The 18,923-nt window shown below is 37.7% G+C and overlaps 1 protein-coding gene across 1 annotated transcript in view; it reads right to left on the bottom strand.

Moving 5' to 3' along the window:
* PPP4R3A (protein phosphatase 4 regulatory subunit 3A) overlaps positions 1 to 18,923 on the bottom strand; it is a 42,301-nt gene that overhangs the window by 19,750 nt on the left and 3,628 nt on the right. Inside the window, exons 2-4 of the mRNA XM_063160103.1 lie at positions 14,297 to 14,352; positions 4,124 to 4,222; positions 812 to 1,429 (exon numbers count right to left, since the gene is read on the bottom strand). Of these exons, the coding sequence (XP_063016173.1) occupies positions 812 to 1,429; positions 4,124 to 4,222; positions 14,297 to 14,352 (773 nt within the window). The remainder of the gene's footprint in view (positions 1 to 811; positions 1,430 to 4,123; positions 4,223 to 14,296; positions 14,353 to 18,923) is intronic.

The raw sequence follows: 18,923 nt of genomic DNA, 5'->3' as shown, positions 1-18,923 counted from the left end.
GTGACTATTCATTTATTATACTCTGGGAGAAACAAGATAATTATCATTAACTTCAACAAACCAAAATACATGTGCTGTAACACTTTGCTGAGTTAGCTGAAAGCTCCCCTTACAGAGATGTGCCACCAACTTCTAACACCATTCAGAAAGTTCATGGCTTGGTGCAGAACACCCTAGACATTGGTAAGCTATGTAAAGCACCAAATAATCTCTTTACATTTGCACTAAGACATATTTCATGAAAAACTGGTAAGTCCAAGCACCATTATTTAGGGATTTATTAAGACAAACTAAAAACAACATTCAAGCATCTAAAGCGGTCTTATGTTCTGAATCTGTACTTTCCAAACAGCTGATTTAATTTACTTCAAAATTACAACAGCTGCTTTGTGGTACGAGATTATATTGTGAAATTTAGGCAAAGTGATTTTTTCATGGTAACATGACAAAAGATATCCCTAAGTCTAGTGACTAAAAAGTCCCAAAATACAAAACCAACAACCTCAAAACTCCTATTAAAATCAAAGATTCAAAGTGCAAACAGCACTGTTCATTCCAAAGAACCTCATTCAATATTCTATAGGTTTGCTCCATTCAAATCAGTTGCACAGCATCTAGTCCAAATCCAGAAATTAAAGGATGGGTACTTGACAACTCAGTACTCAAATCCATGCCTCTTCTGTCACACTCCACAATCACTTACAGAATCACAGAAGTGAAGGTTCCACCAAAGCACCTCAATCTTTCCAGGAATAATCACCTGACTTTCTTTGCCCAAGCACAAGTAAGAGACTGAATTTTTGAAACTTACCTGTAGCATGCCAACTATTTCCACTTTATTAAAAAAGATGAAAGAATGAAGAGTTGATAGCATATTTTCCTCAAAAACTGAGGGAGTGGGTAGGACCATATCTTGAATATACTGTACTCTGTATGTCTGATGTATTTTTTGCTTCAGCTCTGGATCAGATATAGGTATCACCTCTTTAAATTTTGCTGTTTTAGTCAGAAATTCCCTGTGTTTCCGCGACTGCGATAAAGACGGATCATATTCTAGGCATCCAATTACATCCATTATACATTCCTCGGAAAACATGACTTCAAAAAGTGCAGTTCTGTTCAAAAGGAAAATTCCCTTAATAATTTCATATAAGTGGTGTAGTCCTTCAATGTTCTCCAAGTCTTCGCACACGTGAAAAATTTCTAAGAGCTTCTTAATGTAGCCCTCATTTTCCAGTGCCAGGGCGAGTTTTTCACGGCGCAAGGGGGAAGGCAGGGAAGATGCCACGAGCTCTGCGATCTCCTCCAGCCGGCTGAGCTCACACGAGGGCAGCTCCAGGCCTGGTGAGGACATGTCATCAAAGCGCTCCTCCTCAGATTCATCAACAAGATCCTGAGTAATGTCCACTGAAGGGTCTTTGCCTTGAACCTGCAAAGTAAGAGGGGTCAAAAAGCAGAGTTTAATTTTACTGTTATCTGAATGCTTTTTAAAAAATACCATTGAAGTAGCACACGTTTTTAATTTGTATAGGCAAAATAGAAATGCAAATCTAGTCTGACATTGAGTACAGTTGGTTTGGAAAATAAAAGAGACAATGAGAAAATTTGTTCAAATAGAAAGCTTTATAGAATGTTATGAACAAAAATTCAGTTGATTTTTTTCTGTGAGAAAAAGGTTACCACTACTGCTGGGCTGCTGCCTGTGTTATGGTAATTACGGGTCGTTGTTGTTAATAGTTGTTTTTGTATCGGTAAAAGCCCTGGCTGGGGCGAGTTAATAGCTCTTCTCTCAGACAGTAAAGGGTGCGGTACCTCCCGAAAAGTGAGGAGAAAAGACTTTGGAGGGGAGGAATATGCAAAATAACTCTAAGGACCAGCATGCTGTGTGGGACCCCTACTGCAAACGTGCAGGAAGAACCCCAAAAACAACGAGCCACCTAAGAGCTGAGAGACTCGAGTGATGTCTGGACGTGAGGAGCCGAGTGCTGAGCCTGCAGAGATGGGGAACACCTTCGGAGTCCCTCTCGCCCTGACCACGGGAGTCGTCCCGACGCCGGGAAGCGGCGGGAAGGGGTCAGGAAAATCAACAACAAAGGGATCATCGCGCCCTAAAAGCTTCCACAAGGACTTGATCCCCAGCTCTGCTCCTCGTGGACAAAGCTGCGCATATCCTCCTCCTCTGAATCGACGGGAGACTGCAGCCCCGCCGAGCTGCCCAATCCTGAGCTGATCACTTTTAATAAAGGCATTAAAAGGAGAAACTCTCCTGGCCCTGTTTATTTCATAGAACTGTTTCTACATTAAACATTTAACTTATTTATTAAAAATGGGAGAAAAACCAAGGAAAATACCTACATTTTCTGAGTACTTCAAATAAAAACAGAAATTTGCATTTATTAATATGGACGGCAACTTTTTAACAGAGTACTGAACTTCTTAATAGACTACTGAACTGTTTGTTTCCAGCATTATTCTCTGCAGACAGATTTTCAAATGCAAATCAGCATTACATTATTCTAGTGATAGCTTTAAACATTTACCTATAGGCTATTAACTGCTCTTGATGGTTTTCAAAGCTTCCACTATCTCAAACAGAGGAGAGAGGCCAGTCTTGCCAATTTATCTGTTTTCAGTTCTGGAGGGCTGCAAGTCAAAATCTGTTGCTGTGCACTTTCTAAATACTCAACAGAGACACAGAATCTTCTCTTAAGAACAAAAAAGCTCAAACCAACACTGACAAAATAATAGAGGAAAACTGACTGTCAGAAAAATAATGCACAGGACTTGCAAAAATCTCTTCAGAGATATGAGGAAACTGTGGAAAATATGAATTAGTAAAAAAATGCACAGATGCCTGGGCAGCAGAGTGTATCAGCTTTAATGACATCTTAATTTTAGCATCTGCTTGGAATCTGATGTCAAATTCAGAGAAACACTGCTGAGTGGAGCAGTAGAAGGTGCTGTTGTTTTTATTCTTGAAATTCAGCAAAAAGCCCCTGGGAGAAATAATGCCTCATTTATAACAGCAGCCTATACTCAGAATGGTGCTAAACCCCACATATTGTTCTGCTTATAGAGCAGCAACCACTTTCTCTATAAATGGTATCAAAGCTTTCCTTTTAGAAGTTTTAATGACTGAGGAAGCTTAAGATCTATAAAGTACACTAGACACGATCACAAAGCATGGCCTCAAAACAGGATATAAAGACACTGGTTTCCTACAAAAATATGAGATCTTTACATGAGGGTGAGGAAACTGGGCTTCTTATCTGGGTGTTTCCTAAGAACAAAACTTCCCCTTTCCCTACTTTGTTTCTGACCCCAGCTTTTGGGCCATGACTGCTAGGGTTCTTGGAAATGTTTCTGTATTTATTTACATAAGTGGTAAACTGCTTAAAAGACTCATTCTTAAAAAAAAGGAATAATCTATACACATGTAATTGTGAAACCAGATTTCTTTCGCTTAGTTTCTGAAATTACTAAGAACAAACTTCAAAAGGCAGAGTGGGGAGAGCTAGATGTTTGTTAAGAACAGAGAGTGCAGAGAGAGATTTAGAGTGATTTAGAGAAATCCCACATACTGCAGCCCAGAATTAAGAGAAGTTGTAATGCTTGGAAGGGAAGAAAAAGCCCAAACAAGAACTGAGCAATGAACTAACATCAGTGAATATACTGATTAAACTATTTTGTTTCAATAGTTAATACCCAACAAGTATTACTCACAAACAACACTGATTCAATGACTATACATCACCTGGCTGTAGTGGTAAAACACATGTTAAAATATATACATGCTGCATATACATTGATTCTTAAAACATTAGAGTGATGATACAGGGATGGAGCTATCTCCTACTATCAGATTAATCAAAAAAGTTATGTTAAGTAACAAGATCTAAAAATGCTCTAAAAAGTACCCAAAACTTAGATTAGGTCTGTATTAAATTTCTGGAGGAAGGAGAAAGTTTTTAAATTGAAAAATGCAAGATTTGGGAGAGCTGGCTATAACAGTAGTTTTTACTTTCTATCTACTATTGTTCAAACTCTCAGAACAGCCTGTAAGTTTTGAACACAAACATTTAGATGAATTAGGTTGTCTCAATCTTACATTTATCAAACTTACCTGACATATTTTTTCCCATATTTCATCACAACCTGCTTTTTCTTGAAAGCTAAGTGCCAAATCATAATTTTCAGCTTCAGACCACACAATCAAGGTATCCTTTAAAGAGAGGAAGAGTATTTTCAGGCAATATATTTCAGATTTTATTAACCTAAATAGTGTTTAAAGAGTAAAATTTTAAATTAAAAACAGCCTGACACCTAATTATGACAGGACACTATTGCAATACAAATGTAACCATCACACTTCATAAAATTTTTATATGTTTATACAATTAAAAACATTCCTGCATTAATCAGAAGAAGTTCCAGAAATATATAAAAAGCCTTTGTTCTTATTTTATGTGACCATAACATTGTAAATCTCAAAAATTTTGACCTAGAAAATGCACTTCTACCACAGTGCATTCTCTAATAAAATACAGTAACAAAAGCAACAGGTTTTGCGGGGTTTATGTTAGGCGTTTCTTTAATGTTTCATTTGGACCACATAAAACTGTACTTCTTCTGTAGGATGAATGTTACAACTTTTTTTTTTTCATTTTTGTAGGCCCCAGAAGACACTCTGCTAATGCACAGAACAGCTGTTTAAAATCTAGTCCCAAAATGGCTACAAACTTTAAAGAGGAGAAACACCACAGTTCCCTGCCTGGGACCACAGGCACCCACTACACTGAACCACGCCTGAGAGTTTTACTTATTCCAAACTACAATTCTGGAAGAAAAATACTTGAAACTACTTCTAGAAAAACTTCTAGAAACTACTTGAAACCATGCTTAGCTATGTTCACTTCCTAGACACCGAAGCTCTCATCAATTTACTAGGATAGTTCAAGAGTTTACCTGAGCCCTCCTACTGCATGCCAAACCAATATATGGAAGTGGAAGCTGTGCTGCAAGCAGCCATGTCACACACACTGACAAGGGATTTGATGGAGTAGGTTACAGAGAGTCTACTAAGTAACTCTAAGAATAACTAAATAGAAAATAAAAATTAATAAAAGAAGAAAATAAAATCAGCATTGTGTTTATGTATTCAATCAAGTTTCATTGCTAGTCTATTTTCTTCCTGTAACAGCTGAAATACAACCACAGTAAATACACACAGCTCCATGAAACTGCATTATTTCAGCCAAGTGCCAAACCATGCATTCACTCACTAGGACAAGAGACATGGGAATTTTTCTTATACATAAAATACAGAATTTCTACTTCATTAAGTACAGATTTTGCTTAGAGTGATATTAAAATGAATACTGACAATAAAAAGAAACCTTACCTTTAGATTTTGATATGCACTTACTAGAAAACACCTTAAACTAAACTGTTATCTAAATAGCACAATCAGCCAGCTCCAATGGGACTGTCAAGCAATACAATATAATCAATTTGCCATTACCAGAGCAGCTACACTGCTTCAGAGGCACTAATGGCTTTACCTTGTAAATGGCAAATAGTTTACCTTTTCCTTTTCCAAAGGGCTGAGGAAGAGGTGGTACACAGAAGAAGGGAATTTAGGAAGACCACCTCCAAAATACAAAAGGAAGAAAAATCATAATTAATAGTTTATTCTCTACAAGACAGGCCATGGAGCAAATTCTCTGGTAATAACAGATTGACAGCACCTGGTACTGCTGACTCCAACAGAGCAAAAAAAAATTTTGTTTGCAAAAATCTGAAAAGTGAAGATCTCAAAAAGTTTTTCCCTTTACCATCTTTAAAAACCAGTATGTACCTTACTGCATGTTAAGTGTAGGTATCAGGTTCAAATTCTAATACATTTATCTCTCCAACTGTATTTCTACTGCAGTCATTTTCAAGGCCACTCTCTCCTTAGCTTCACACTGAGTAGTGCTTGATTAATTAAAAAACCAAAGCTACTCTAAGATCAAATTTTAAGTAGACCCTAGCAGAACTTGCAACATTCCCATCTAATTACATTTCCATCCAGGTGAGAGTAGTTAGATTTCTAAGTAAGTCATTTCCAAAAGACCAAAATGTATTTTCTTCTTGATAAAGAGCACAACTAACAAATGGGGAAATGACTAAAAGAACACTATTAAGGGCAGTGCTATTTACATTAACTGCTTAAGTTTAATAAACATAAGCTCTGAGTCTCTGAATAAAATCCAGCAACAGATCAAGACAGAGAAAGGAAGGCAGGCAGACAAAAATAAAAGAGAAGACAGAATTTAAACCTGTTTTTGAAAATTACAGTCACAGATACAGAAAAGTGTATTTGGCCACAGCATAGCAATTCTTCTCTTTAACAAGACCATCTACTACTAAACATGGAAGCTCACACCTCCATATAGTCCAATTTTTTTAGTTATTTCTTCTTTGAAAAACAAAACAAAACACTGCTTAAAGAAACCATGTGAGCAGCAGAACAATCATCTTTCAGTTTATCAGTATTAGAAAAGTGGTTTCCAATTGCCAACATTAAAATTTGAAATTACTAGCATCTGTTGTCTTAGCACAGATGGGTTTCATATACTATGGTTCCTCAACAGAAATCAACCAACTGCTGCTCTCTGGATCTTTAGTAAACTGTATTTGTTTGTACAACCTTTCTTAAATGGAAGGGCTTTTAAAAAGAGAACATGAAACAAAAAGCACTTCACTCTGTTGTGCAATATACAGTTTTGTCTAACTTTAAATTCACTGTTCAATGCAGACAGTTGTGACTATAACTTCATTTCAATCCTACAAAGTTTATAATCATCAAAAAGAACAGTACAAGACTTATACATGTATGAAGAAATGACTGAAGGAAATTCCAGATGAAGTTAAAGATAGAAGAATCACATCAATAACAGTCTACTTTCTGCTTATTTTATTGAAAGAAATCTTTGTACATGCTTGATCTGACATTTCTCCAGTGTAAGTTGAGTCCACTGCATCTCTCAGCTATGGAACTGGAGTTTCTGTTGCTTCCCAATGTCAAATACTACTTCTTGAAACTTCCAGAAAGCAACTGAAATTTCTCCATTCAAAGAGAAAACAGGAGTTAAGGACAAATATGCTTAGTAACAGTGGCTACAGGCTAAAGAGGTAAGGAGATAAGTCTTGCACATTTCATCTTGGTGAGCATAAAATCTTCATTTCATTTGATTCACAATAGCAGTTCTGGCTCAGAGAGAGCAAAGACATCTTTGTTGTTGCCTTTCATATAAAATATTAGCATCTACACCAAGGAACTGGATGGGATAATTCAAACATCTACAAATTGCTCTTATCTTGTTCTTTATGGAAACAATTAAAATGTGAAACAGGAGTATTAAATCATAGCTACATTGTGTTAACTGTCACAAACCTGGACAAAGGTTTTATTATTGAAGGATCTTATACTGAGTTCTCTGACAACCTCAGCATTCCAGCTCCTCATATTTTCAAGATGCATCACAGTTCTTGGCAAGATCTTTTTTAAATAGGGTGATAATCAGCAGCTATTTATGTAGAGTTCATGATCTTAGTCAAAGATTGAAAAATCATTTTCTGCTTTGCAAAAAAATATCTTGGCAGTAGTGCCAGTTGGAGGTGTCATTGCTATCTTAGTCCATACAAAATTTGCTGTCTCCTTAAAACCATTTACATGAATTTGTTTTCTGTTACAATAGTGCTCATTATGATTGAGCATATAAAGTGAGAAATTTAAAAATTTAACCAAAATTTCTGAGTATGGCTTCCTTTTAGGAGACCTATGTACTTAACACTCCCTTAAGAAGGTATCAATCATTTCTATGGGTGTAGGATAGCTTTGGACACTCCAGTTCTTAGAAGGACACAGCCTGAGGCAAAAATTCAGAACACAATCGGTGATTCCTGGGCTGCTTTTCTCTGCTGGCTGCATCAAGCCCCCATGAAGCAAGTTCTGGTTAGTTAGAGGTTCTCCAGAGGCACTGCTGTGTGCTATAGTTTCATCTGAGACATCATGCCTCAGAAGCTAACCTGCAATAAAAACAGCAGCAGATGCACTGAAGAAGGACAGGGTTTAGTATCTACCCTATGCCTCTTCGTTTTTTTGAAACTATTGCCAAAAGGCTTCTGACTTACCTGAAGATTAAAAAGGTCTTTTTAGTTCTTCTAAAAAGAACTTTAGACTGATACATACTATCAGTCTAAAGTTCTTGCCACAGCACTCACTAAAGGTCAACTTTTACTAGACACTAAATCAGTTCTATTTAACCATTAGAAAGCTGATTAGTAGGTGTCTTGTACAGCACTCACACAAATCTCCAAAGCAGGCTCTGGGATTTCATAATGAAGAATTTCAGAGCAACCAGCATTCAGGATTTGACTCTGGTATGATTAAATTAACAAAACTGTTGCTGTTTGACAACGGACTCTCACTATTGTTCATCTCCAGGGACAAGTCTTCTCCATAGCTCCAAAAGAGTCACTTGGCAGCTCTATGAGATTTAATCTACACAAGTAGATATGCCCTAAATTTGGTTAAGTATTTTGTAAATTTTTACTTTTAGCCTTAAAAAGCAAATGAATCTCTTCCCATTAACCCTCAGATGGTTCAGGCTTATGGCACCTTCCTGGCCCACAGAAGGTTCAACACAGCCAGGCTGTTTCTTCCCCTCCTGGACTGCCTGTCACAGACACTTCCCTGGACATGCCAGCCCATCTTTCAGCACCCTGCAATCTAAATACTTCCAATCAAAAGTACAGCTTCATAAGTTCAGGTTTCTCTTTATGAAATAAACTTATTTGCACTACCCAGGCATTTTAAGTCAAATAGAGCTAGTGTGGTAGGTTATGGCAGAATCTTCAGGCTAAAAAAACCCATCCAAGTAATGTAATATAAAGTTTCAATTCTGCATTTGGTTTCATGCACTTTTTCACCTAGAAGCTGGTTATCTGGACTTGCTAACAATTTACTCAAAAAACCTGATTAACATGTCAAAGGCATACACAGATTGAGGTCCACTAGCTTCTGTGAAAGCTCAACAGTCATACACAACTTTTCAGTTAGTGATTTCATAGCTGTATTGCCATGAATCAGAAGGAATAAAATCAGTTTATTAGTTCTGCAGGAGAAACTTTCTGGCCATATTTAGTGTCCTGGGGTGATTTTATGATGCTGAATTGTACCCTCATTCATCTGTTAAAGCCAGAAGTAAGTTTTGCACCCTTAAAACTAGATCTGAGAGTGAAGGGCGGAAGGAGAAGAAGCAGTGGAATGTCTGAGGTAATTGTATTCAAAACCCAGAGATAAGAGCTTCAGCTTTTCTCTCTCACAGACTGTGTTGTCTGCAGCACAGAGAAGTAGGAGAGAGTTCTCCTTTGTTTTTTAGTTAGTTTTTAGCTAGCTGAGGCAGACATGTTACCCAGACTGGCTTTTCTTTTTCCTGGAACTGATCAGCCTGGCTCTGGACTGAAAACCCAGAAGAACACCAGGAGCTCATGCCTGGGCCGTGGCATTATCCCACACAGGTGGGACAGGTAAGGGACTGAGTGAGCTGAGCTACACCCCATGACAAGGGCTTGCTCAATTTCTCATCTCTTCAGAACAGTGAGAGGTTTTATTGTTTAATATTATTCATTTTTTTATGCTTGTGAATACATTGCTTGTTAAATAAATAGTTTTTTCCCCACTTTTCACCAAGGAAATATTTTCCCAAATCAGTCTGGGGAGAGGCCACTTGAATCTGCTTTCTAGAGGGACCCCTTTGGAAGTTTCTTCCTGAATTTGTCCCTAAACCAGGATACTCAGAAAAGGCAGAAAAATCTGAATACACAGGAAAACAGAAATAAAGGAAAATAATCCTATGTTAATTTAAAATAGATGAACCCCACCCCAAACCCAAGAGCAGCCCATCCTGCCCCTTGTTTACTCCCTTGCCCCACAAAGCCACACACTCTTCCATACTATCTTAGCTACAATATGTACAAATTTTATTGAAATAACTTCACTGTTGGCTTGCTTCTCATGACAGCAAGGGTATGAAGTTCATCTTCTCTGACTGAGCATTCAGTCAGTGCTCTTTTGGATAGTTGCAAAACTTGGCTTTTTTATCAGTAAGTCTGCTCTCCATTATTCAAGGATGGCCACCTCCAAGTTACATAGCTAGTAGATAGTACTCTGGATGAATTTTAGCTTTTTATGTTTGTGAGGAACTGGAAAAGAGACTGCAAAAGCAAAGGACACAAGAGACACCTATAGGGCAGAGGCAAGACTCTGCAGGTGGAAGCTGTAAATAACTCAAGTCTTCTTTGTATCAGGCACAGAAAGGGATGCAATATGTACTTCATCACTGTTACAGGGTGTACATGGATGCATCTAAAACAGCTGAGGACACAAGTCTTTACTGTTCTATTTTTAAAGCATTGCCAAAGCATACTGAAAAGCTCTACCCCCCCCCCCCCCATATCAGGCTTCTCCCTAGGTAAATGCTATGTACATAGAGAGGTTTTTAATCATTTAGAGCTGCTATAGGAAAAGGTGTCCTAATATACTAGTGCAATTATTCATTTTCTGAATAAGGATCACTTGTCTAAGAACAGCATCTTTGTCATTAACATTCTGAAATTTCAAAGCCTTAAACCCCCAAACCTACAATTAAATATCTTCTACCTTTACTAGAGTATTAAGAAAACAACCAACAACAGAAGAAAAAACTAAGTATTCCATGTGTGACCCAGCAATGCTTTGTATAATTAAATTCCCCTTACTAAAGAAAATTTGCTTTTAAGGTGAATGCTACCACTTACCCAATAATCAAATCCAGTAATATTCCATGGCAAAGTTACTGGACCATTATTGTAACATTTTAAAATAAAAATGTCAAAAAATTTAATACAGAGCTGTAAGCAAGAAAACAGATCAGGTGCTCATGTGGCTTACTGTGCAAACTTTGCTTTTTCTGAAGAAGTTTCTGCCTATAAATAGTACTTTAACATAAGAATATAAGAATATAAGAATATCAAGTCCTCTTTTTGAGCCACAGGACATTAGTTTCTCAAGTTGTTTTCTTTCTAGCTTTTTTTCCTCATTTGGCTTACTTTCTTCTAGTTCTAGATAAACAGTGATGAGTTTGCCAGGAAGTGCATGGTTCAGAGCATCAATGAACTTCCACTGGTAGCAATTCTATGTTGCAGAATCAGATACACAGACCTATATCTCTTTTTGAACACAGCAGAAAACAACTCTTCATTGTGACAGACTAATTAATTTGACTACTGAAAAGGTAGTCAAAAGACTGTCAATGAATGTCATGCTTTAATGATTTATTTCAAAGCTCCAGATGGCAGGTAGTTCTGGAAGACTGAGAAGCAGACTGTGCACACTGAAGCATCACAGGCTGAAGAATGAAAAGTGAGTCCCTGTGCAGAACTCAAGATCTCCCAAGTAATCTTTCTCTCCAAAGGCAGAAAGCTGTACTTACCACCACAAAGGGCAGTCACTGCTTTTAACACAACACCAAGAAATATAAAGCAGACAATTGGGACAAAATCATACTAACAAGCTTCACAGGTATAGTTTTTGTTGGGGCTTTTTTTGGTAGTTTGGTTGGTTTTGTTAGCTTTAGTTTCCAAGGGAAGAGAGGCAGCAAGGCAAACTTGTCCTCAGGTCTTCACACTAGTATTTTGATAAATAATTGTCTAAGCTATGCAGTTATTAAAACACACATATGTAAACCAAGAGATTGCATAATTTGTGATATCAACAATTAACAAGACCATCTACTTCACACTAGCATTAACAGATCAGCATAGGCAGAAGGTTCTTTCACCAGTGGAAGGACTCCACAGTTTATCGCAAAGGTATCTACAGGCTTCTTTTGCTGAAGGATCCAAAGCAGCTGGCAGAGCAATGTTCCCCAAGAGCTTAGTACACGTTATCTCTCTCTGCTTCCAACCACAGATTGTTTCAGTCAGTCCAATAAGACTGCTCCTTCTTCAGCCCAGACCAAAGTCAGAACCCATCTATTTATTCCATTAGATATTCAAAGTGTCCACAAACAGCATGCTGTGTCACAGCAGAAAAGGATGCTGCTATGTACCCCTTAAAACAGGTTCATCCTCACAACAAAATTCTGAGATAAAAGCCTTCTAAGATCCTAACACTACACAGCAACTTTGTAGTTTAAAGCCTTAGATTTCTGGGAGATTTTTCTTGAAATTTTCTATGTGCAACCAACAACAGCAGGCAAGCTCAAAAGCAAGTCTTTTATTTCGGGCTGCAGCTTCACTAGTAGTGAGGTGACCTGAGTGACCTTCTGCAGTCAAAAAGAAATATCTCACTCACTCTTCCATCTCAGCTCCACAAATGGACCTTGTGTAAGGTGGTTTGAAAGTTCTGCCAGCATAGAGAGTTACCAGTTTTTGAAAAAGGATTTAAAGTACCAAGCTGATTTTCTTGTGGCTTTAATAAGTTTAAGCCATTCAGCGTTCTAGAAGCAGAGCTGGGAAAAAAACTATTCTTTCTTTCAGCTGCTAAGCTCCAAGCTTAGCTCATGTGGAATCGGGTTTAAACTCTGAACTTGCCTTCTACTAAGGGAAAGGATAAGTAGGCCTCACATGAAAGAAAACATGCTACAGAGCAGATTTAATTTAATACACCAAGAAACATTTGGTATTTCTAAGGCTCGGAGTGGAGCCCCATACTCAATTTATATTAGAAACTGGTTTGGTTAAATATGAACAATCCATCTGCAAATATAAATCTCTGTCTATGCAGCATTTGAAAGCTTTAAAACCAGCACTTCTCCTTCTCCAGCACAGAGAATGTGCAGTGCTGCTCTAATGGGACAGACTCACGTTAATTGTTTTTATTTCTCTAGCCATGTTTTCACAATGACCAGTATGATTTGTGCAGCACTAGATTACAATGTGTGTCAGACACAGAGCAGGAAATGCTGTTCCACTGACTGGCACGTGGAGTGGTTTGCACCAATCTCGCAATTTTGTGTCTCCTTGAAGCAGGTTTCATGTCTGATGTGGCACAAAGCCTATTGATACAAAACTCACCCCTCAGCTCTTTTAACTGATTTAAGCCAGCAAAGCAAGCTTACACCAGATAATCACTTTATGCCACAGAGCTGTGAAATATTCAGTGTCACTTCAGGAGTTTTAAAACTCAAGTTTATCACAGAACCATGACCTCAAGCTAGTCAGGATTACAGCTAAAATTTAGTCTGCTCAGCATTTTCACTGGTCTTGTCCTTACATCCTGGAACTGACCCTCCAGACCCACACTGCCCTTATCAGTTGCTCAGTATCAGCTGCTTACACAGCGCACTATGAATATATCAAGAGACAGATACAGGTTAAATTTTCCAAGGAAGGGTATTTTTAGCCCATACCAGTTCTCCCCATCCAGTTCAAAATACAATTCTGCAAACAGCTGCAGTGATACAACTACTGGGACTGCCTGTGAACAAAACAGCAGTATGTCCATGCCTGTGAAAAACTATTAAAGGTGAAAGACTGAAGGGTGTTTTAATACCTTAACTGTACCTGACAAGACTTTAACAAGTCTGAGCTGACCAAACTGGCAACAAAACACAACCTAGTTCAGCATTTTAAACCTGTAAAGGCAATTCCCAGCACCCATGAAACAAGCACAGCAAATAAAGTACAAAGCCTACACAGTTCACTTCTCATCCATCTCAGGAGCATTCTTTAGGGGCTCACAATGTATGGTTTAAATAACTGAAGCAATGTGCAAACTAAAGGTGAGAAGCTGCTTTTATGAACACAGAATGCTTTGGAGCAGTAGTAACCCATACCCACCTTCTAAGTAAAAGACAAACAAAAGGTTAACATGTAAATCGTTTTAAAGCCTTCTAGTCTTTTCCTGAATAAAAATACATTTAAAGTTAAAGCATCTGAAATATAAAGAAGAAAAAAGCAAGATGATACTAAGTTTCAGATACTATAATCCTCAGGAACCTCAGCTACTTTGTGATTTTCCCAACTATGTTTTGACTGCCTCTCCCAAAGCAATTTATCTGTATAACTGTACCAAAAATGCAGAGAAATAACACATGATCATGTAATACACAAAAATGGTGCAAACTACTTTGCCTATTTCTGGCACAAGAACATAAAATATAATTTGCAATAGAGGCAGAAAAAAATGTAATATATTGCTACACTGTTGGTTGTATACTGTTAAAGACCCTGCCTTTAAACATGAGGAGAAGAAAAGGATGTTTACCTGTTGCTTCTGGTACGCAGTGTTCGGATTAATTTTGGACTCCAAAAGAAGAGAGCCTAGAAAAAAAAAGTTCCACTTATTTATACATGTGCTGAAATTTTACCCACCACAAAAAACTTTCTGATCACTCTTTCCTTGAGCAACAAAAAATCCCTTAACCCCTAAGAGATACTGTTCACACAGTACAGAATAATGCTCTCAGGACTGAATTTTAAACCTTTATTATTCTGAGTAACAACTTTTCTACAGAAGATTTCTTAGACATGACAAAGTGTGCAAGCACATTAAAAGCATCACAATTGCATTCCAGAGATTACTTATGGCTCTTTTGTGTGAAAATTCTAATTGTGTGGTATTTGTTCTTAAAGGTTAGCCAAAACACTTATTTTTCTGGGAAGCTTATCTAGAAACTAATATTTAGAGCAGTAACCACTGTGACTGCTAATACCAGAAAACTTCACACAAACTCACAACAATGGTTTCACAGCAGGTTGTACTGATGTACAACACAGAACAGCAATTCCATTCTCAGGTCTGTGCCTTCTTTCCCTTCCTTTTGCACATTAGCATTCTTGTGTCACATTTAAACCATCTGAAGTGTTGATCTATGCAAAAACAACTTTTAAAACTGATTTTATTTTTGAACCAATCACTTCCCTCATCCACCTTGCTACTCAGCTGCACTAGTGCCAGTGCATGACTTAAATTCACATATCTGCAGAGCTTCACTCAGCTTACACGAAGAAATACTGATAAATTACCTTGCAATGTCAATCATATAATTAAAATGTAAGGCTGCAAGCACTCCTTTAAAGTGGCATTTCTCCATTTGCTTACCTGGTTAAATTTAGGCTTTAAGAAATGTACAAACTTGAAGAAAAGTGTTAACTTCTCAGTTCCATCACTATAGTTCAAAGGCAAATGTATTACTAAAATATGGGCTGCTCCCCATCTGTTCATTCCCTGGCCTGGACTGACAGCAGGGGCTGCCCTGACCCAGGTGCAGCACCTTGCACCTCCTGAGGGTCACAAGGTCCCACTCTGACCCCTTGGGCATGTCAGCCACACCACTGCAGCCTGGTGTCCCTGCCAAACTGCTGAGGGGGACTCCATCCCTCCGTGTCACACTCATGAAGGTGTCGGGCTGGGGGATGTGAGGGAAGAGACTGAAGAGCCACATCACAGAACTTCACCTGCTCTAAGAGTGCTGTATCATTAAAGCATTACAGAAACATCAGAACATTCTGTTGTCTGATAAGGAAGGTTACTACTTGATGAATTTAGAAGCTTTACCAATGATTTTTACATCCCCCAGCTTACTATGTAAGTGATCATCAGATACAATTATTTTTTACAAATGAATGTACCTGTGGAGGCTGCTTGTTTCCAGTTTCTAAGTCAGTTGTTCTATAAGAGGCAGCCTTCACTAATGAAGTTGGCTTGAGAAGCTCCCACCCTGTCTCAACTGCTCTTGGAGTAAAAGCAACAGACAGTGGGAGCTTACAAACTCTACATAATTCAACAACAAAATTGAAATAAATACCCCTCAAGGGAAAACAACACACACAGGAAAATCTCTCCTGCCTCAAGCCCAAATATACTATTCAGGGTTTGAGTTTTTCCAGTTTTCTGACACACATCAGCTCTGCTACCAAAGCAGCTTATTTGCTCAAGTGTAAGTGCATAACTAAAGAAAAAATATTCACAAACCATAGAACATAGAGAAGGAAAACATCTAAGATGAGGCTTACAGATGAATCCAATAAATTGCTCATACTTTGGCCATAGTCTCAGGCTTTGAATTCAGGGTTTGCCTAAAGAACATCTAAACCCAGCATTTCCTTTTTACAATCATCAGATACACAGAATAAGTTGTGCTTTCAAAGTCTCAGCTTCTGGTACATGAAGACTTAGAATATTATTTGTGCTATTAAACTGGAAGACAAACTTTTAGAAAGTCTTTACTGTCTAGAAATAGTTAATATCAGCAAGTATGAACTAGAATCTTCTAGGAATCAAAAGTAATTGATAATTTCAACATCATATTTTAATGGCTGACCACAGACCTACAGACATGTAAACTCCAACATTAGAAGAATGTCATGTTTGGCAAAATACAATTTAAAAAAATTGAAAACAATTGAATGCAGACACTTCATTTTCTAAGCTAGAAGAGAATGACTTCTTTACTAGACTTATCAAAAAAGAGTATTTCTTCTCTACTATACCTGATGCTTGTAGGAAAGACAAATAAGTTTTTTAAGGATTAAATTGCTTCTCACTACCACATGATTCAACTTATTCCTCACCATTTTGGACAATAACTAGAAAAATATTGATCTGGTGACAGAAACATACTGAAAGTTTATTGTGCTCTATAACTAATAACTGCCCCAAATCTCTCCTTCTGGAGAAAATGATGCTGCATTTGTGCAATAAGTTCCCCAAAAAGGGTTCAACAAGTCAAAGATCAGTGAATAATCTACTAGTTAGTACCCCTCCTGGTACGAGGCAATGTTCAGTCTTTGTTACTTGCATGTGGAAAGCAGGCAGGAGTAACAGATGTCTGAATTCTTTAGAAAAAGGTTACAGAAATGTAACACCACAAATAAACTTCCATTCAAAGACATTATCACTTATTTGAGAAGCTTCTGTCATAAGCATTACTTTCTATGTAGGTGTTTTTCCATTTGTACTATCCTAGAAAATGTTAAGACTATCCAGGCTAAATACACCAACATAAAAATAAAAATACACCCACAAAATTTCAGTTTCATTGACCCAAAGACTCTATTCAAAGTTAGGTAAGAGCTGAACACTCACCTTAATGCATGCTATGTTTTGAGTAATGCTCCAAAATTATGCAGATCTAGGGTTTGTGTGTTTTTAATTACAGCTGTGAATGAATTTATAAACATACTGAAGCCAAAAAAAAAAAAAAAATCTGAAACCACCTGTAAAGAAGAAAACAGACTTGCAGAATTCTATTACTGGCACTGTAATGCAATTAGGCACAGCTGGGGGTTCTGTCAGTAGAAACCATTCTGTGCTGCACAAGGAATGTGTGTAGAGGGCAAGACTTGCCCAAAAGAGATTATTACATACACACATTCAATACTATTCTCAATTATATTTAGAGACATCAAATATCCCAATTCAACAGTCTCAAACAGCAAATTTGCAGCTTTGTTTACAAATACAATTTGGAAGAGGCCAGTTAATCTGGCACACTGCTCCTCTCCCACCAAACTGTTACATGGAGTCTTCCTCAAAAATAGAAGAAAAAGTGCTGCTTGCTACCCCTCACCAGCATAAACATGTTTACATTTAAATGAAAGTTTCAAGCCAAGAGCTGTTTCTTGCAAGTTGCACACAGAGGTTTAAGTTCTGCAATCAGTTCTGCTCCAACCCAATCACAGAAATCCTCAGAAACTCAAGAAATAGCTCAAACTGAGGCCCAAGAAAGTGTTCTACAATTCCAAGAGAATATTCCTGAGTCCAGGACACTTCTGGAATGCCAAAACCAAATATTAAGGAAAGGGGAGAACTAGGAGAAAAGAAACAGAAAAACCCCCAGTCATCTTTCCCCATGCTTTTTTCATTTTGATTTAAGATAAATTCTGTGTTGCTTACCTAAAACCAAGCCAATAAAATCAGTCCCTCGAGTTTGAACAAGGTAAAAAAACCTGAAGCCAAGTTTTGTCTGAGCCTGCCAGCTGTACAGGTTCACTGAGAGCTGCACTACAGAAGCACAAAGGAGAGGTGCTTGCCTCGTGGCAGAAGTCATTAACACACAGACTTCAGAAGCAGCAAACCACAAATGATCAGCTCCTAAAAGAGAGCTCACAAATGGCCTGCAATGGAGGGGTTAACTTTCACTTGTCAAAAAGTTCAGATACAGAACCAGTAAGTTTTAATTAAAGGTTTAATCTTTCAAGTTAACACAAATTACTTGAACAGAAATGTTCACTTTAGAGGTCACTTCAGTCATCTGGGCTCAGAATGAAAACAAGGTGATCTGAAACCATGCAGTAAACCTCAACAAGTACAAAGACAATTTAGGAATAAGGTAGGCCACAAGAGCCTAAAATACCGTGTCAGAAATTGGTAAGAAATCAAAGAGTTCTGATTACACAGAGACTCACATGGTAGGTGATAATTTGTAAGAAAATATTTCACTCTTGCTCTGCTGCAATTCAAGTAGAATACATGACAACTAGGAATCACACAGAGAAACTTTTCAGGGTTTTAAATAAAAAGTGAATAGCTATTATAGTGTAAAAAAATTACAATTTCATACTTCAAAGCATAATATACCTGATATGAAAGCAGTTTATGGTATTTCTGTTCTAAAACTGATTATTCCAGATTGTCTGCAATGACTCTTAACAGTTTAGTGCCTGAAAACATCAGACATGCAGCTAGCAACACAACTCACTTATCTACTCTGAATTATTTTCTTTTATGATGGTGTTAAACACCAGCACAAGTTAAAAAACCACTCCTACAAATAAAAACTCCTCTTACTCAGTTCTTACTCCTCCAATTCCAAATGATAGCTTACACTGGATGTGGCATACTGATTGTACTTCCCTTATCTGCACACCCTGACTTGCAATAAAATCCC

Source organism: Melospiza melodia, chromosome 6 (genome assembly GCF_035770615.1).
Source record: "Melospiza melodia melodia isolate bMelMel2 chromosome 6, bMelMel2.pri, whole genome shotgun sequence".
Taxonomy (NCBI): Eukaryota; Metazoa; Chordata; class Aves; order Passeriformes; family Passerellidae; genus Melospiza; species Melospiza melodia.
Note: the sequence above shows the minus strand (reverse complement) of the source record. Positions and strands in the feature narration are given on the sequence as shown.